The sequence below is a fragment of the Equus quagga genome, unplaced genomic scaffold, assembly GCF_021613505.1.
Source record: "Equus quagga isolate Etosha38 unplaced genomic scaffold, UCLA_HA_Equagga_1.0 73948_RagTag, whole genome shotgun sequence".
Taxonomy (NCBI): domain Eukaryota; kingdom Metazoa; phylum Chordata; class Mammalia; order Perissodactyla; family Equidae; genus Equus; species Equus quagga.
The window spans coordinates 12,537-33,093 of record NW_025802963.1 but is presented as its reverse complement, the minus strand read 5'-3'; the positions used below and the strand labels follow the sequence as shown (position 1 = coordinate 33,093).

Sequence of the window (20,557 nt, the reverse complement as noted above, 5' to 3'; positions counted from 1 at the left end):
CCGGAACCTGTCCAGAGACCCCCATCCCTGCCCGCAGGCAGAGAGAAGCCTGGGCCTCCGCCAGGGCTTGCACATCCCCTGAGCCTGGCCCAGCCTGCAGCCCGAGCTCAGACCAGCAGACAGGGGGCAGGGGCTCTGAGCACACCGAGGACCCCAGGCCCCAGACCATTACCCATAACCTCCGGGGCAGGGGGGAAGGAGAGCTGGAACTCTGCCCATCTTCACTTTTCCCCTTTTCCCGCCCTCACAGTCATGTTGGGATCTCAATCCCAGACCCCCGCCCCCATCACCACATCCCCACCTCAGATGCCTGCCGTCCTCACCTGGGCCCCGCTGAGAAGGGAATAAAGGCCAGAGGTGACCTCTCCTTGGTGTTTTCTGGGTCGAAGCGAAAGGGATCATAGACCTGGGGGCGAGGCCAAGACAGGGCTGCTGGGTGGGTTCTCCCTGGACCTCCAGCCTTGGAGAGTCAGACGTGTGTATGATGGGGGGAGGTGATGTCTCATTTGTCAGGTCAGAACCCTGCGCCCTCCCCTGGGTCCCCTTAGGGGAGCAGACAAGGATGAGAGTGGGGGGAGGCAGCACCTCAGGGTCTGGCCACACGGATGGGTTGTGGTGGGTCCCGAAAATGCTGATGAGGCAGATAACACCTGTGGGAGACGAGGGGCCGGTCAGGAAGAGGTCCCCCGCTGGCAGACAGGCCCCTTTTCCTGCCCAGGATGCTCTTCCCCTTGACGTTGAGGGCACCTTTGGGGATGATCCGGCCATCCGGGAGCACAATGTCCTGGGTGCAGCAGCGGGAGACCATTGTCACTGGGGGATGCAACCGCAGACTCTCCTTGATGCACATGGTCAGGAAGGGCAACTGGGTCAGGTCGTCCCTAAGGAAACACCCCAACAATTATCCAGGGAGCCAAAACAGAGATCCCTCAGCCCTCCTCCTGCCCCGTTAGAGCCTCTCTCCACCTTCCTCTGACCCTCACTCCTATAACAGGATAAATTCCAGATGGATCACACATCTCCAAACTCACTAAGTTGTGTACATTAAATGTGTACAGCTTTTTGTATGTCAGTCACATCTCAATACTGTGGTTTGAAAGAAAAGCAATATTACACAAGTGCCAGACTGAGAACATCAGCTAGATATTTTTTAAAGCTTTTCTGAGCAAAACCCAACACCCAAAAGCCAACCATAAAATGGTTTTCAAATTTGCATAAAATAAAATAATTTTTATGGCAAGAAATTAAAATCAAAAGGCAAAGGAATTATTAAGAAATGAAAGAAACAGCTCCAATGTTTTGCTCTTATTTATCACCGTGCTAGAGATACAAGCTAATGCAATTAGACAAGGGAAAAAAGGAGTGTAGTGCAATTCAAAATGTGGGGATAAACATGTCACTTTTGGTAGAGAGTGATTTTACACTTAGAAAACATGAGAGTCCCCCAGAAAAAAACTTATAAGCATTGAAGATCTGGTAACGGGGCTGAATTCTTTTTCTTTCACTCCCTTCTTGTTGTGTGGTGATTTGAATTTTTAATAGCTGATACAGTTAACTGGTTCAAAATTAGAAAACTACAAAACACCGTCCCTGTGGCCCAACACCACTCATTTCCCCTCTTTATAGTTTGCTGAGGTTGTTGTTTTTCCTGTATCCTTCCAGAGTTATGTTTTTGCATCTTAAAAAAAGTTATAAAATGGCACATTATATACTACAAATACTGCTCTGTATCTTTTTCATTTAATAGTGTATCAATCTCTTCTTGTCTATCTCCTGGGACTTGTGACAAAAGTTGGGCCTTCCCCAAGGGAAAACAGGATTGAAACAAAAACACAACCCACCAAATGGGAAAAAAAATACTTGCAAACCAAATATCCAACAAAGGATTAATCTCCATAATATGTAGAGAACTCACACAACTCAACAACAAAAAAATCAAACAACCTGATAAAAAATGGGCAGGAGACATGAACAGACATTTCTCCAAAGAAGATATACGGATGGCCAATAAGCACATGAAAAGACGTTGATCATCGCTGATCATCAGGGAAATGCAAATCAAAACTACACTAAGATATCACCTTACACCCGTTAGAATGGCTAAAATAACCAAAACAAAAATAGCAAGTGTTGGAGAGGTTGTGCGGAAAAAGGAACCCTCATACACTGCTGGTGGGAATGCAAACTGGTGCAGCCACTGTGGAAAACACTATGGAGACTTCCCAAAAAATTAAAAATAGAGACCCCATATGACCCAGCCATCCCACTACTAGGTATCTATCCAAAGAACTTGAAATCAGCAATTCAAAGAGACCCATGCAACCCTATGTTCATTGCAGCATTATTCATAATAGCCAAGACGTGGAAGCAACCGAAGTGCCCATTGACTGATGAGTGGATAAAGAAGATATGGTATATATATATATACAATGGAATACTATTCAGTCATAAAATAGGATAAAATTGTCCCATTCATGACAACATGGATAGACCTTGAGGTATTATGTTAAATGAAATAAGCCAGATAGAGAAAGACAATCTCTGTATGACTCCACTCCCATGTGGAAGTTAAACATGTGGACAAAGAGAACAGATTAGTGGCTACCAGGGGAAAGGGGGACTGGGAGGGTGGGCACAAAGGGTGAAGGGGTGCACCTACAATATGGCTGACAAATAATAATGTACAACTGAAATTTCACAATGTTGTAAACTATCATAATCTTGATAAAAAGTAAAATAGAATACAGTTTAAAAAATAGGGCCTTCCCTACCCTGGAACTATAAAACAATTTTTCCAGGGTTTTTAGACTAGAACTAGAGTTTTAAGACTCCTTTATTTTTTATTTTAAATCTTTGATTCATCTAGATGTTGTATGCTTATAATACATAAACACAGTTTGAATTAACTGTTTTCCAGGTAGCTTCCCAGTTGTTCCAAGATCTTTAATTAAACGATCTTCATTTTTCCTATTTACATGAGACTCCCTCTTTGGTATTTACTATATTCATTAGGCACAAAATTTATAGGCACAAATTATTGGTTTTTCTATGTATAAGCAACAACCAATTAGAAAAGACAACAAGAGAGAAGATTATAACAATATTTATATAGAATACCTGGATTAAAATTGGTAAAAATCTGAAATCTGCATATTCCTACTGAATTTATAAACTTCTCTCAATCCAAATAGAAGATATGATTCACCATAGCAACAAATATATCTAAGGATTAATTTAACAAAATGTGCATAAAATGTCTATGCAAAAATTTTAGACTCTATTAACAGACTAAAGATTTTTTGAATATCCAGAAATGGATGTCCATTCCACACTCTGGGATAGTGTGTGTTAATATTGTGCAATAATCCATTTTCCACAGGCCAATCATACATTCAAGTCAACCAGTAGAATATATCCAATTCAAATGAAAATGTACCTGACATTTTAAAGAACTTGATAAACCTACTCCAAAATTGTTTCTGGGAAAATAAAAGGCGATGAAGAGCTAAGTCAATTTAAAATTGAAAGATTAAAAAGAAGAGGAACTCTACTGTATGTTAAGATTTATCACAAATATGCAGGAGTTAAAAAAACAGTGTAGCACCTCTGCAAGGAGAGGAAAATAGACCCATGGAACAGAATACAAAGCTGAGAGACAGACACATGAATACGTGAAAACTTAACATCTAGTTAAGGAAACCCACAGAACCCTAGGGTATGGATGGAGGGAATGTCTGCAAAAGAAAATTCTGACAGATCTGACTTCATAAAAATTAGCCCAAAGTAGCCAAAGAGATGTAAGGTACAACACAGTGAGTTTAATTAACAATACTGTATTATATATTTGAAAGCTGCTAAAAGAGTAGATCTTGAAAGTTCTCACCACAAGAAAGAAAAGTTTGTAACTGTGTGTGGTGATGGACGTTAACCAAACTTATGGTGTCAAGGATAGCCCTAGTCTTCTCTGTAATGTCTCATTTAGTGCAATAAGAACTTGTTCTCACCGTGGTTTATGTCATTCAAAACCACTTTTCCAAAACTCATTCTTCAAGAAAAAGTAGAGAGTTCAAAGTTATACTTTTAATGTGCACACCTGAACTCCCACCTGGACAGAGACAGAAAGAGAGGAGTCATATAAATGTGGGTATAAGGATAGATGTCTTCTAAAAGGAGGCACAGGAATTCATTGACAAGAGTTACCCACAGGGTGCAGATTAAGAAGGAAGTCCATTTTTATTGCAAATTCTTTTGCACTCTTCTTTTTTACTAAGTGCATAATTTTGGTTAAGTCTTGGATTAAAAACAATAAAAGTGTTTCTCCACCTCACAGGACCGCTGTGCTGAGCAAGACTTGGAGTGAACACTTCCTCCAAAACGCCTGTCCAGTCCAACGTCTCCTCACCAGCCCCCAGCCCCTGGCCTGGCTCAGGCCTTGGATCTCCTCCCTGGGCCCGATCCTACAGCTTGTCCTCTCCAGCAGGCCCCCCAGCCCCAGAAATCTCTCTCTGCTACCCAGATCTCACCTGTCCTCCTCCTGCTCAAACACCTTCCTTGGTTCCCCATTGCCTTTGACTTAAAATTGGAGCCCTTAACATTTCACTAAAGTCTTCCACAACCGGCCTCTCCTGCCATCTCCCAGCCTCATCATCTCACCATGAGTCAGTCTCTCTCCCTCTTTCTCCCTCCCTTCCTCTCTCCTTCCCTTCCTTTGTCTCTCCATCCCTCACTCTCTCTCCCTCTCTTGCTCCCTCCTTCCCTCTCCTTTCTCTCTCTCTCCTTCCCCCTCCTCCATTCTATTCGTCTCTCCCGCTCTTTGTCTCTCTTTATCTCTCCCTCTCTGCTACCTTCCCTCCCCCTCTCCCTCTTCCTGTGCCCTTCCCCTCCCCATCACTTTTGCCCACACTATCTTCTTGACAGAACTGCACACAACTACACCCAAATGTCTACTGATCAGCATTCAAGGTCTCAGCTGAGAACTCTCTCCACTCTCAGTCTTGCCTATCTGCTCTGAACACAGGTCCTGCCCATGTGGACTGGGAGTGTCCTGACCTGGGACGATCCCCCACCAGGCTGGGAGCTCCTGGAAGGCACAGGCCAGGTCTGGGTGCTTCCCGGGTCTCCAGGACACAGGATAGGGCTGGGAAGAGTTGGGGACGGCACAGAGTTGGGGATAGGCAGGCAGTATGGCAGTGTTCACTGAATGGGGACTGGGTGGATGAAGGAGCAGGTGTTCATGGACAAGAGTTGAGTGACTTCAATCCTCAGGTGTCCCCTGTGAACCCTGGACTGAACAATATGATAGGAGTTAGGAGCCCAGCAAACATCCAGGTGGTGAAGATGTTTGAAAGAATGTGATTTCAGAGAGAAAAGTAAGGGAGCAGAAGGGAGGTTCACTCTCTGAACAGGTCCTAAGGGGCATGATCTGCCCTCACACATTGCACTAATTCTCTTGCCGTCCATATCTTCTACCCAGAAGGCTGTAACCTGTCCTTAGAGACCCGGGCTGGGTACTAGACCCCACCTCTGGGCTCTGCTCCTATTCCCACTAAGCAAAAATCACAGAATGGACGAAAAGACCTTCCCACTCCCAGCTGGGGCGCAGAGCCAGCAGAGGGTGTCAGGAATAGACCATGTGCACCTGCACTCACCACTCAATCTCTTTAGGCTCGCGGTCCCTCAGGAGCTCTCGCACCTCCTGCCGGCACCGCTCCTGGTGCTCCGGGTGCCTCGCGAGGTTGTACAGGACCCAGGCGAGGCCGCTGGCTGTGGTGTCATGTCCTGAGAGGCAGCCAGACAAGTTTGGGTTTCTGGGAGGCTTCAGCACCAGAAGGTGGACAGCGTCCTTACATTGAGGCCCTCAGGGAGGATGGGGGACTATGGGCTGGTCCAGGGGCCACCAGCCAAGTCCCTGGGATAAAGAAACCCCTGCCCCTTCTGTAATCTCACCCGCAAACATAAAGGTGTCAGCTTCAGCTCGGATGTCCTCATCTGACAGTTCCTTCCCATCTTCATCCTGGAGAGAAAGCAAGACCCCCCACATCACCGGCTCCTAGGGGCCTTGAGACAATCTCTGAAGCTCCATCATCCACCCAGGACCCCAAGCCAACCCTGCACTCCTGGACCTTCCTTGGTCCCTATCCCCAGAGGCCCCACCCCACAGGCCTCCTCCTTGGCATCCTTGCCTCCTCTCTTGTCCCTGGTGGGAGGAATCAATGATCCATGAACATTTCCATGGTTCTACGTGATGAAGGCTTTCTGAGAAAAATATATTGGCAACCCAAGCTGCAGGATGATTGACTGGCAACTTGCCTTGGAAGTTAGACATTGAGCATTGCTCCAGAGCCATTTGCTCACATTGTTGGATGGTAGATCCAGAGATTCCTTATCTCCCCTGGAGATAACCCTACAGAACCTACAGACTTTGCCTTCTCACTGAAGATCTGCTTATATTCCAGAAGATTCTCCTTCTCCTCCTCTCCTTGTCTCTCTCACCATAAGGAAGAAGGGACAGATGAGTCAGCTGTCCTAAGTTCCAAGGTTCATACTGTGGGTGCACCTCTCTCGTGATGCAAGCATGGCTGCATGCACAGGTAAAAACATCACGCCACCCTCACAGGAACTTGGAAATTGGGAACCAGAGCCACACTTCTGCTCTGGCTACTGTTACTGCTGTGAGCAATAAGTGGGCTGCTCTGAGCCAGCGTTCTGACATAGATATAATATATATATATTAGACTTCATAAGTTAGTCATATGTATATCTGTATATGACTAACTTATTAAGTCGAGTAAAGTCTCAGGCCCTGCCCAGCATCAGTTTCACACTTAACAGCTCCCCAGAGCCTGCATTCCACACAGTCATCTCTAAAACATACCCCTGACCCATCCCTCCCGTCCTCAAGCACCTTCCATGGCTCCCCACTTCCCTCTGGGTCAGGTCCAAGTTCTTCTATCTCACATTTGAAATCAAGGTGCATTCTACTTCTTGAATTCAGGTCCCAGAGAAGCCCACCTTAGCCAGCAGGAGCACATCGATGAAGTCCAAAGTCTTGACCTTAGCCTTGGCCTTGAGGAGGTCATCAAGACCCTGATCAGGGAGGGTGCGGCGCCGCTCCTGGATGACAGAATCTGTGAAGTCATGCACCAGGCGGCAGGCCCTACGGAAGCGCCGTCCATCAGTGGTGAGGTGGTACAGGAAGTCCATGTGCAGGATGATTTGCTGGTGCCGCTTTGTCACAAGGGCACTGAGCTCCAAGATGGCAGCAATATATTCACTAGGCTTCCTGTAGGATGTGGGCATGAAGGGAGGCAAGAACTTAGCTCACCTGAAGCCCAGAAAGCACCTCCCACCAGAAGCCGGGTCCGACATCCCATGGGGAAACTGAGTCTCCAGGAACAGATGGCCCCACAGATGGATGGTGGGGAGGATCCAGGAGACATGACTCTCCAGTCTTTCTTCTCTCCCTGCTTCCTAGTCTCTGTGAGCTGCCTCCATGTGCCAGGTGCCCAGGGCACAGCTGAGACATCACGCTTCTCTCCTCTCTCTCCTACCAATATCTGCCCCTTCTCCTTCCAAAACCGTCCACACAGCTCAGACCTTGTCCTCTCCCAACTGACAATGGACCTAGCCTCCTCCTGAGTCTCCATGCATCCAGTGTCAACACCACCTCTGTCTATACAAGTCTTCTCTAGAGTCAGACGTCCAAGCTCAGCTTGACCCTCATCTGCTCAAACACCTTCCATGGTTCCCTGGACACCTCGGTCAAGTTGATAGTGCTTTGCCTAGCTTTTCAATGTCATTAAGATCTACCCCCACCTATACCTCCAACCCCATTTCCCAGGTGTCTCCTTACTGTTGCACACATTCTGCTCGTCCTAGCCTCCTGTCCTGTATTAAACATTTCTAACTACCTGAAAATATTGCTCTTTCCCTTTTCCATTCCCCCATTCAGTGTCCAGCTTGGACCCTTGTCATCCAGGAAAGCCCTTCTGATTGCCATGGTCAGTCTTCCCCCATCTATTCCCTTGCATCTATAGAGCGTGTTCCCTGGCCCTGGGCAAGGACTCACTCTTGGCAGTTACTGTCGAAACTGAAGACACATTTCTGCAGACTGTCGAGGGTCATGAGGCTGATGTGCTCAAACATGTCCAGATGGGCACTGCCCTCCGAGGCCAGGCGCTTCCACTTGGCCTGGACAGAGAAGCGGCAGAGCCAGGGCTGGGACTGGCCTCCCCTCAGCCCCGCCCCAACCCAACACCAGGATGGGCTCCCCAGACCCGGCCTCTTGAACCCAAGCACCTGTCCTGTGGAGGACCAGGCATGAGTGGGAGTGTTACTGTGAGGACATGAAGACCCCACGGCTGGGAGTCAGGAAACCTGCATTCCAGTCCTGGCTCTGCCTGTTACACTCTGTGCACCCTTGGCCACCTCATTGCCTTCCTCTGGGCTCCACTTGTCAAATCCTCAGTGACAGGTCAGATGACCTGCTTTTGTGTCAGACAAACCAGGTTGGAATCCCAGCTCCACTTGTTAGCTCACTTGCCGTCTGTGTGAACTCAAGCAACTCCCTAACCTCTCTCAGCCTCAGTTTCACCATCTGCAATGGGGAAAAAGAATCTCCACCTCACAGGGACATGAAAATTAAATTAGACAGCACACATCATGGAATTGCCATGTAACTTCTAGCATATAGAATGTGCTCAATAAATGCTAGCTTTCATCATCCTATTGTTATAAATTGGCTAGGAGACTGTCCCCTATGTTGGTAGCGGTAGTCTTCCATGGGCCCTGAGCACCCTGCACATTCTTGCTGGGTATGCCAAAAACATGTTCTTTACCTGGGCCATTTCTCAGAGTTGTGTTTGCAGCAAACAACATTGAGGGAAGAGGAAATGTCTCCCCCCGGGCACATATCAGGCTTGCTTCCTATTGCTATGAAACTCACACAGTCCCTAAACCTAGTGCTCCACCTGTGCATTGCAACATACTGCATGAGCAGGCATCTGTGGAAGCCCACCTGTGTCGTCCTCATGGGATTTGGGGACATGGAGAAAGAATGCAAACCAACAATAGGCATGTGCCATTTGCTGAGCCATGAGTAATAAACTGTCCTTTGTCTCTGGTTCAGGAGTCTCATGTCTTCTGGCAGGATCCACAAAACAGTAATGAGCTTACTTGTTAGCTCGCAAGTGTGGAAAAGTCCCAGGCACTTCACAAAACCCCCACGTCCAATGCTTCACCTCCCTACATCCACCCTTTGCAATGTGCCTGTGAACTTCCATGAGGAGAAGGCACCCATTTCACCACCCTTTCATTCTGGGCTGGCCTTTGGACATGCTTTGGCCAATGTGGTAAAAATGATGAGTGATCATCCTAAACCTTCAGCTCAAGAGGCATTGCAGCTTCCTCTCAGCCTCTCGGAACCCGGCCTCTGCCGTGTGAACAGCCTGAAATGCCTTCTGGAGGGAGGGAACCACACGAGAGGATTGTCCCAGCTGAGAGCATCCTAGATCAGCCTGCAGCCAACCAAGCCCCAAACACGTGAGAGGACTGAGCCCAGAACAGCAAAGTACCTGAGCCACAAGTGACCACAGATACATGAGTGACCCCATCCACGTCCAGAAGAAGCAGCTCACTGACTCGTAGACTTGTTAGCAATAATGAAACCTTATATATTGAAAAGTGGCTTGTTACTCCATATTCAGGACTCAACATGCAATATTCATCACTATCGTCAACAGTGTCTCAGGGTTCCAAGGCTTCTGAGAGGGAAACATAGAAACTAGCACATGAGCACCTACTATGTGCCAGGGACAGGAGTCCATTACGTCATTTTGATCACCCTGCAAAGTGAGGCTCATTATCCCCAGTTTACAGCTGAGGAAACCGAGGCTCAGAAAGGAGAAGCAATGGCCCCAAAGCTACCCAGAAGAGCCAGAATTCCAGACAAGATGTCTCCCATTGCCCCCGAGGCTCCAGGTAGGAGCTTGGGTTCAAGAGACTCACATGCATGATATTCACACTGTCATTGAAAATCCTCACGTAGGACTTCAGGATGTTGAAGTGGAAGGCGGGTGTCAGCATGCGGCGGTGCCTGCTCCACTTGTCACCACCACTCAGCGGGAGCCCATCCCCTGGTAGGGGCAGCCAGAGAGTGAGCAAGAGAGGGCCTTCCCCTGCCCCCCAAGGTTGTCCCCAATCCCCTCACACGCAGTTGCTCACCCAGCCAGGGCTTCAGGAATCTGTAGAAGACCATGTCCTTAGGCGCGATGGCAGCTGACATGAGAGATAAGTCATCAGGGGCCATGGAGCGGGGGAGGGGAGGGCCTTTTGAGGCAAGGTGGGGCCCCAGCCAGACGTGTGCACTCCCCCTCCATGCCCAGCCTAGACGGAGTGGGGCAAGAGCAGAGGAAGCTGGGAGGAGGGGCGAGGTGAAGGGGGAGCACACCAGGCTGCACTGTAGAGTAGAGCAAGGGCATAGGCCACAGATGCACCCCTACGTGCTTAGATGCATCCCAACATGGCACAACATGCCCCAGCACGGCTCAGCATGGCTCCTACAGGTTCCAACATGTTCTAAACACCCGAGCACAGCCCAGCACTCTACAAAACACCTTCACAGGGACCTGGGACACCGTGTCTGCCCAACTCTCACATCTCCTGGGACATCTGACATGGCCCCACCATGCACTAACATGTCCTGACATGAAACAACATGCATGACACACCCTGACATCACACAACGTGCTCTGACATGGACCCGAAGACATGACCTCAGCATGTCCTACAGACAGGACTTAAGCGCAGTCCCATTAATGTCACAGACGTGGACCAGTTGTGATCCAGAAATATGCTAAGACCTGCCTCAGACAAGACTCATATAAGGTCTCAGGCATTTCTCTCAGGGACCCGGGTCGCAGAGATCAGACAAACCCCAAACGTAACCCAGACATGACCAGCAGGAGAACCAGACACACTCAGGCGGCATCAGACAAGACCCAGACAGACTCCAACATGCCTCGATGTCCTTGACCACAGCTGAGCCCTAGACATGACTGAGACCATCGCCACTTGATCCAAGGAGCAAACATATACCAGCTGTAACCAAATATAACATATACCACGTGTAACCAAGTGTAACATACACCAGCCGTAACCAAGTGTAACATATACCAGCTGTAACTAGGACCCAGGTGCAAATGCAAATGTGACCAGACGGGCCATACAGCAGACATCACACAGACACAGCCTCGGCATGAGCAGACACAACCAGCGGTCAGGCAAGTGGGGATCTAGGTAAGACAGAGGCAGTGTGATCTCCACCACGGCCCCTCCTGTCTACACCAGGTCACCTGCCCAGCTGGGGGCGGCACAGAGACCTCAGCAGCAGGCAAGCTGTGGCCAGTGGGGTGTCTACCTGGAGCAAAGAGCACCGGCTTGATGCAGGTGGGGTGGAAGATGCGGATGACTGCATGCCAGGGCCCCACCCACCAGCAGCACACGTCCCCATATGTCCTCGCCAGGTCCTGTGTGTACAGAAGACCTTCCTCCGAGCTCCGAATCTGGAGAGGAACAAAGAGGAACTGAACCACTCTTCCAGGTGGCCAGAGGGAAGGACCTGCAGGGCAGAGACCCAGACCTGAGCCCCGTGAATCCCACCCAGCAGCTCATCCTCCTCCTGGGATCCCTCCCCACACCTCCATACACGACAATTGAGGTCCCTCAGTTACAGGGACAGAAAGGGTCCTTCCCCATTTGAATCCCAAATCCATGTTCACCTGACTTCTCTCCTATCCCCGTTTTCTGGATAAGGAGACTGAGTCACTGAACGATATGAAGTTACTTGCCCACAGCCTTCCAAGTCATAAGTGGGGTGCCTGAGACCTGAGCCCAGGCCCAGGTCTGTCTGAATCCAGGGCCTGAGTTCTTAACCATCAAACTGCCTTGAACCCCAGAACAACAGCTCTGAGAACCCTATGCCTGCCGATCCGGGCAATCGGAGTCACAGCAACTGCATGAGGAACTGGTCCTGTGACCTAACCAGGCAAACTAAAGCAAATCCTGCAGCTCTTCCTGGAACTGTTGGGAACGAGCTCGTGTTTCCATGGGAGCTGAGCTTCTGGGACTCATCTTGACCAGCGTGAGGGTGAAGCCATCACAGAGGGACACAGAACTAACAGACGAAGACCGACTCCTGATGACACTGTCTGAGACCTGGATCCAGCCACGCCTGAAGACAAGATCCCTGGCCTGAACAGTCAGTCGATTCCCTTTCTTTGCTTAGACCATACAGGGTAGACATTCCACCACTCACAGCTGAAAGAGACTGGCAGCCAGAGAGAGCCAGGGACCTGCCTAGAGTCGCCCAGCATTTTGGTGTTGGAGCCAAGGTCCCTGTCAGCTGCTGCCTGTTCCCCTGTTCAGCCTGGTCTGTCTGGAAGTGAGAAAGGCAGGGGGCAGCAGAAGGGAACCTGGCTGGGGTGGGGTCTGCTTGGGGCGATTCCTGGGGCCTGGAGCAGGAGGGCCATGAGCTTGAAGAGGACAAGCCACAGGAGGGAGTGGAAGGAATCAACCCATCAAAGGTGGACATCATGAAAATAGCAGCCCAGATCCTGCACCAGCCTCAAGTCCTCAAGCTCTGGCCTGGGGGTGGGCGGGGTTGAGGCCAGGCCTGGCAGGGGGCCTCGGATGCTATCTTGCCCACTGCACCCCTCTGCCCTCTGCTTTAGAAAATTTCTGCTCATTGTTTCAGACCCAGTTCCAGAAACTCCTTCTCCAGGAAGCCTTCCAGCCTGGCCCCACAGAGACCTTGCTTCTCCTCTGGGCTGCCTCACTCCTCTCCTTCCAGCCTATTCCTCACCACTCGAGGTCGGGGATCTCTCTGTCTAGACCTGTCTTCTAAGAGTGAGGATCCCCCAGGACAAGAACTTGCATTGAGGCCTCTTGGGGCCCCAGGGGTGCCCAGGACAGCAGGGCAGGGGGCAAACAGCAGTGGAGGGAGGATTGGTGAGATGGGGGTTGGTGAAAAAAGGAAGGAAAGAGGAAGACAACTGAGAGGAGAGGGGCAGAGGGCCAGGGTCCTGCAGGGGCTGCACAGAAGCTTGCAGGGAGAAGCTAGGAGCCCTCGGATGCACCACGGTGCCACCACCACAAGCTCTGCGTGGGTACCTGAGGCGCAGAGGACAGTCGGGACCATGTCAGGGTGGCAGAGAGTGACAAGGGGCATGACGGGGCCCACCCAGGTCACAAATCCCTGGGGGTAGTTGGCCACCAGCTGAGTAACAACTCTCATGCCTTGCTCAGTGGGGGTGACCTGCAAGCAAGGAGGGGCCATCACTCCCCAGAAGCAGCCATGGCATGTCCCCCCTGCAGCCTCTGCAGTGGACACTGTGTCCAGATTCTGCACGGATGGGGGAATTCTGGCTTCCTGCTGCTCCTTTCCTCTCAGGGTAGGAGGGTCCCTGAGGCCTCTCCAAGTCCCAAGGGAGCAACCAGGGCACAGGGAGAAGACACGCTCTGCACACAGAGGCCGACCTTGGCTCCAGAAGATGGATTTCCCTCATCCTGGGAGTGATTGCATCCCCGGGGCGGCCACATGGGGAGGCGCTCAAGGGGGAGGTTTGTGGGCAGGAGGGTGGACTCAGGACCTGTCCCTGGGCCAAGTGTCTCTCACCTGCTTTAATATCCTGCTTCTCCAAACAGACTCCACTGCCTTGAGTAGTGATGTTTGCAGACCCAGGACATTTCAGTCCTGGCAGCACCAGCAGACACACAGGAGCTCTGTCCATCACTCAAGAGGGCAGCTCCCACCGATGAACGCCTTATGAAGCTGGCCACTGTGCACACTGCGTCCTGTCTGTCTCTCTAGATCTCACACTGCGTCCTGTCTGTCTCTCTGTCTCTCATAATGCATCCTGTCTCTCTATCTCTTCTGAACCTATGTACACACACATATCTTGAAATTTCCCATGAAAATACTCAGACCTCCAAGAGGAGAAACAGTGGTGTATGGCTCCCAGTAATGTGAATTCTCTAGTCCATCCTGCAATCCAAGCCTGAAAAATACCCCCAGAGTTTTCAAGTAGTTGAACTTTTCACCTGTGACCCCTCCCTGCTCCCAAGGATGCTGAGACAAACACTCAAAGCACTTCAACGAACTGACCCAGAGAGGAATAGTCACTCAGCCAAGGTAACACAGTGAGGGAGCTGGACGTGGTAAGACTGTCCATGACCAGCCCCCACAGCTCAGCCCTCAGAGGAGGAGGCAGACCTGCAGGAACCACGGCATTCCCGCTGCCCCCAGGGCCCAGAGAACATCCCAAGACCCAGAATCCCAGGAATGCCTCACAATGAGCTTCGGAACGTCCCCCTTCTGAACTTTGTCACGAGAACAGTGAAATCACAGGAAGTGCTCCCCTGAGCTGCAGCTCTCGCCCCCCGGGAAGGGAAGGAAAGTTGTACTCATCCCTCAGCTGGTCCAGAGGACAGGAGGAGTAGGCAGTCAGCTCTGTGGCCATGACGGAGACGGGTGAAGGCACGTTCTCCACCCAGGTCCTCAACACTTGCTGTGAGCGCCCGCTGTCCACCCGCCCCTGGGCTGGCCCTGCCATGTCTGCTACCAGAGCTGCCATTGAGGTGGAGAGATAGATAATAAGTACTTGGACAATTAACGTTTAATTAAGCATGAGCAGGACCAAGTGAAAGGTGAAGGCCTGGGTGTGGGCAGGCAGCGGAACAGGCCTCTAAAAGGGAAGTGAGTGGCCTAGTTCCTCCAGGTTGGGCAACGGGGCCCATTGAGACATCTTGGGGGGAAGAGTCAGATGAGAGGAAGGGGTCCCAGGAAGGGGTGGGGAGCTGTGCCCAGTGGGTGGGGGTGGGGAGGCCATAGCTAATTCGTGTGTGGCAACTGCAGCCCAGCGTGAGCAGACTCAAGGAAACGGGCCAGGCAGAGCCGGCTCTGGACAGTGCCCCCAAGGCCATCTCAAGCTCAGCGGTGCAGACTGGGAATGCCAGGGGGTCACACTCTGTGCAGCCCGCCCTGGGAGCCCCTCAGAGCTGCACTGATGGATCCAGAGCAGGCTCGGGGTGGGGGACAAGGACGTGGGAGCCCCTCAGAGCTGCACTGATGGATCCAGAGCAGACTTGGCGCGGGGACAAGGACGTGGCAAAGGCGTGGGATGGCAGAGCAGAGGAACTAGTGAGTGAGCAAGGAGGGGCCGCATGGGCCTCCCTCTCACTTCTGCTCCCCTAGATCCCAGCCCAACCCTGAGCCCCATTCCTGACCCCTCAGGAAGTCGATACACCCTGACGCCCCAGACCCCTCCTGCTGCCACACTAACCAGGCCTAGGTGACCCCAAAACCAGTTCCGTTTGGGGGGCTGCGGGAAGCATCGCAGGCGGCAGCAGTTGTCATAGAAGGTGGAGGTCCAGGCCAGGACGCGGGCCAGGAGCCAGGAGGCCCCGACCAGCAGCAGGAGCAGCCACGGGGAGGCTGCCACGGGCCCGAGTCCCAGCCAGGACAGGCTCAGCTGCGGCATCCTGCAGGGCACACAGGGTGGAGGGTGAGCTCCTGGGGCCCAGGAAAAGCCAGGTGTTGGTGAGCTCGAGGCACAGACAGACAGCTCACAAAGAGAGCGAGGACCAGGGTATGAGGGGCAGGACAGGGAGGGGCAGGGATGGCGAGGGCTGGGGCCAGGGCAGGGAGGGCTCAGAGAAGGGCTCAGAGAGGGGAGGGGCTCCATGGAAATCCAGAGGGAAGGAAGAAAGAGACAGAAAGACAGACAGAGACACAGAGACAGACAGAGGAGAAGAGATAAAGAGGAAGAGAGACTAAGGAGGAAAGGCACAAACTGAATCAGTGGCAGGTTGCCAGAGGCGCCAGTTACAGGAAACCACCATCTCAGGCCAACTCACTCCCTGGAGCCACCCCTGCCGTGGGCAGCGCCCTCCCCACCCCAGGCCAGCACCTCCTTCCCTGGACCCCAGCCCGCACCTCCTGTCTGCAGCTGCACACAGCTCCTCTCCCCTGCTCCTGGGAAGTCTCGGCCCCTGGGCCCTGACCTGGGGAGGCTGGCAGGGCCAGACTGGGCCAGCCAATCCCCACACACCTGCTTACTTCCTCCCCACCTGACCACAGGCCCAGATGGAGGTGGGGGAGGGGAGCCAGTGTTGTCAAGAGAGGCCTATGAACAAGCTCACGGTCACACAGCATGGATGCTGGCTCCTCAGTACTCAGCACCTTCCTCGTGGGGTGGAGGGGGAAATTTGGGGGGCAGGCAAAGATGACTCTGGACCCCAAGTTTACAGCTGCCCCTGCCCTTCCCAGTCCAAGGTGTGGGAGGTGAAAGGTTACAATTGAGAGTTCAGGTGCCAGGTCAGCAAGGCCAGGCCAAACCTTGTCCCCACACATCTCCTGGGCTCTTGTCCACATGAGGGGCCAGGAGGGAGTCATGCACTGTTTCTTGGTGCAGAATCAGGAAGCTCAGACACAGGGAGCCTCTGGCCCCAGGACGGCACAGCCTGGCAGGAAGTCAAGACCTACCCCCAGGTAGCCCAGGGCCTGGGTTGAGACATGAGTGCTGGGAACGGGAACGAAGCCCCCAGCCTCGTGGGGCTCACCCACACCAGACTCTGGGGTAAGGAGCCCCGTGAGGCGAGGGCATGTGGAGGAGTCGGGGGTGAGGCTGCAGGGGGTCATGAGAGCACAGGATACAGACAGCGGAGGGCAGAGCTGAGAGAGCCTGGGTGGAGTCCTGCCCGTCCTCACTCTGACTGTAGGCTGTGCCGGCCCTCTCTGGGCTCAGGGTTCCATCTGGGAAATGGGATGTCAGATGAGGGCCTGAGGGGGGCAGAGGAGGGTTCCACAGGAAGGTGAGAAGGATCGGGAGCCCCAAAAAGACGGTGTGAAGGAAAAGGGCAGGTAACTAGTCCTTGTTCTGCTGTGTGCCAATACTCCACATAAAGTAGACCTACTCTGTGCAGAGGACAGTATGTAAAGGGTGCCTACTATGTGCTGGATACCTCACAAAGCATCCCTACAGCCTGTCAGGAGCTCTACATAAAGCATGCCTGATGGATTGTATTAGTTTTGTTGGTGACATGTTGTAGTCTACACAGAAGTCGACTATAATGACGTACTCCTGAAAGTTATAAAATGTTATAAACCAATGTTACTTTAATAAAAGATGCCTACTGTGTGTCAGGTGTTCTACATAAAGTACATTTACTCTGTACAAAGTACTTTACATAAAGCATGCCTACTTTGTTCCGAGTACTCTAGAAAAAGTGTACCTACTATGTGCCCAGTACTCAACTTAAATCCTCTCTACTGTATGCCAGGTGTTCTACATAAGGCATGCCTACTGTGTGCTGGATACTCTACACAAAGCATCCCTACTGTGTGCAGGGTACTATATGTGAAATGCTCCTCCCGTGTGTCGGGTGACATACATAAGGTAAACCTACTGTGTGCCAGATGTCCTGTCAGCAGGATAAAGCATCACCCTCCCCTCAATCTCTGGGACAGCACCCTGGGATCAGGCAGAGAGACCCAGGCAATGCATCTGCTTGAGGGAAGATGCCGACTTAACTCAAGAGTGAACGGAGGCACAGAGGGGGCAAGACTCGAGCCCAAGTTGCAGGGCTGGTCATGCTCCCATGCCCAAGCCTTTCCCTCTGCCATGCTGCTCCACCCCCAGTCATAAGGGACAATGCCCTATTAACCCAGGGACATTTGTGATGGTGGAATCAAAGGCAATGCGGTGACCCCAGAGGGGACATCTTGAGACCCTTGTGTCACCCCGCGGATCACCCTCCCACATCCAGGAGCCACCACCCAAAGGATCTAGTGCACCCCTCCTGGGCCTCCCCTGATCCTGTCTAGAAGGGCCCTGTGGGATGGTCTCAGGTGAGGAGCTCAAAGGATGGGGCTCCTGGCAGAGCTACGGAGCAGGATGGTGGGGGAAAGACAGTCCTCCTGACACTGGTGGGATGTTGGGGAGACCCCAAACCTCCCTCTCCCCGTCCCACTGGCTGGGGGATTCAGGTCCTAGAGCCCTCAGTGCCATGGGGTGTGCCATCCCCCCAGAATCTCCTCCAGTGCCCAGAGGTGCTCAGCTCGCTGCGGACCTACTGTGTGCCAGGAATATGCAGGCAGCCGAGAACAGGAACGGTGGCCACCACCAGCATTTGGCAACAAGCCACTGAAGCTGTTTTAAGCCCTTTAGACGTATTACCCATTTTTTTCATTTTGTGGATGAGTAAACTGAGGACGAAAACTATTTGAGTGACTGTCCTAAGTCACAGAGCTGGTGGAGCCAGGCTGTGCACCAGGCTTCACACTGGGTGCCCTGAGCCACTAAGCTGTGCTCCTTCGTGTCTGTAAGTGGGCATCTAGTTAGTGCCATCTCCCCCGATGTGGGAATAATCGAAAGAGACAATGCACGTAAAACACCCAGGGCAGAGGAAGGGCCTAACGAATGCTCCTCATTGTCATTGCTACTGTTGTGTCATGTAATCATCCCACAGCCCTGCAGTATCACTTTCATGAGCCCATTTTACAGAAGAGGAGCTGGAGGCTCAGAGAGATGAAGCAACTTGCTCCAGCCACACAGCAAATTAGGTAAATATGACATCGCAGGTGACAGCACAAGTTGGCACATAGGTGCTCATTAAATATCCGGGGAAGAAAGAAAGCTTTGCAGTCATGAGCTCTAAGGCTCGGCTCCTCAAGTGTGGTCCTTGGACCTCCACCATCGTGTCACCTGAGAGCTTGAGGGAATGCAGAATCTCGTGCCCCTCCCTGGAATGCTGACTCAGAATTGGATCTAAGTAGATCCAGAGGGGAATTGTGCACACGCCTTCAAGTTTTAAGAAGTGTTGCTTTAAGACCCTTGAGTCCGCGTGCTGCAAGGGATGAGGGAGGGGAGCACCTTCACCCCTCTGATTCTCAGAGTTTTTTTCAGTTATGAAACAAGGAGAAATATCTATACCTCCTGGGGCTGTTCACACATATGGTTATATGTCTACCGAACACCCATTGAGTGCCAGGCCCTGAGGATGCAGCTGTGAGCATGGCAGACACCGTCCCTGCTGCCAAGGAGCTCACGCCCAGTGCGGAGATGGACACCAGTCAAATAAATGACCAAGGACGTATCAAACAGTGATAAGTGATGGGCCTGGGGGAGGGGTCCTACCTTAAGCCAGGGGTCAGGGTGACCAGAGGTCTGAGTGTACAGGGGGAGCTTCCAAAGGCAGGCGTGAGGTGGGACACCCAGGCTGCATGAGAAGGCAAGAGGGGTCTTGTGCCTTTGACACTGGGGCTGAGAGCACTAACACATGAGGACAGCCAGCAAAATGTGGATTTCACCAGCAAAAGCTGGGTGCCCTGACCTGAGGTCTCAGAAAGCAGTGGCAGGTGCCAGTGACCAGAGACTGTGGGGCCAGCAAAAACTCTTGCAGCTTAGCTCCTACTCCTCACCCAGCACTAGCAGGTGGCACCTGAGGTTTCAGGAACCACAGCAGAACATGAGACTCAGCCTCCAGTGGTGGCACCCCCAACACTGGCTCTATCAGCAGCAGGGGCTGCACACAAGAACCTGGCACCCTGACAGCAACAGCACCACCTGTGAACCCAGCAGTCCTGACTGTGGTGCTGCCGTGACCGCAGATAACCCAGGAAGAGCAGTGCAGGTGGTGCATGGAGCAGCAACACTCAAGCCTGTGGAGAGTCAGCAGAGAATAAGAGGGAACATGAGCCCCAGGAGACCCAGAAGCAGTAGTAGTGCTCACAGCCTGGTGACCTCACCGGCAACACCTGAGACTGCAGTGACATCAAAAGCAGCAAGACACCAGAAACCTCAGAGGCACAAGCAGCACAAGGAGGGCACTGCTGATGCTTCTAGTAGAGAGAGTGGAGGGCGGAAAGTGCAGGCTCTGAAATACAACCAGAACAGCTCAGATCCAAAGCAACCATAGCCATGCTCAAATAAGAAAGATGGTTACTATGACAAATGCACAGGCAGTGGACAGATTCATCAACACCGTGAAGAAACTATGGTAAAACAGCCGAACAGAAGGAGAATGACAACTCTCCAGAAAACAAAATTGAAGTCAAAGAAGATTATAATCTACCCCAAGAGAATTCAAAATAGCTATAATAAAGAAACTCAATGAGTTACAAGAAAAGTCAGATAGACAGTTCAATGAGCTCAGAAATAAAATTAGTGAACAAAAGGAATACTTCACCAAAGAGATTGAAGTTCTAAAAAAGCACCAACCAGAAATTTTGCATATGAAGAACACAGTTAATGACATAAAACAAATGTGGAAAGCATAAAAAACAGAGCAGACATTATGGAGGAAAGAATCAGTGAGCTTGAAGATAGAAACCTAGAAATGATCCAGGTGGAGGAGAGAGAACTAAGATTTTTTTTTAAATGAAGAGACTCTTCAAGAGATATCCAACTCAATTAGGAAAAGTAACATATGGATTATAGGTATCCTAGAGGAAGAAGGCAAGGAGAAAGGAGCAGAGAATTTAGTCAAAGAAATAACAGCT

General features: G+C 51.4%; 1 protein-coding gene across 1 annotated transcript; it reads right to left on the bottom strand.

Annotated features, from left to right (window-relative positions):
- Nucleotides 1-319: 319 nt before the first annotated feature.
- Nucleotides 320-15,662, bottom strand: LOC124234450 (cytochrome P450 4F3-like). The gene is made up of 11 exons (XM_046651793.1): nt 15,339-15,662; nt 11,417-11,561; nt 10,222-10,383; nt 10,006-10,133; nt 8,069-8,190; nt 7,012-7,282; nt 5,947-6,013; nt 5,649-5,778; nt 748-881; nt 586-650; nt 320-406 (listed from the first exon to the last, which is right to left on the bottom strand). The coding sequence occupies exons 1-11, from the start codon at nt 15,534-15,536 to the stop codon at nt 320-322; spliced, it is 1,509 nt and encodes a 502-aa protein (XP_046507749.1). The 5' UTR covers nt 15,537-15,662.
- Nucleotides 15,663-20,557: the final 4,895 nt, after the last annotated feature.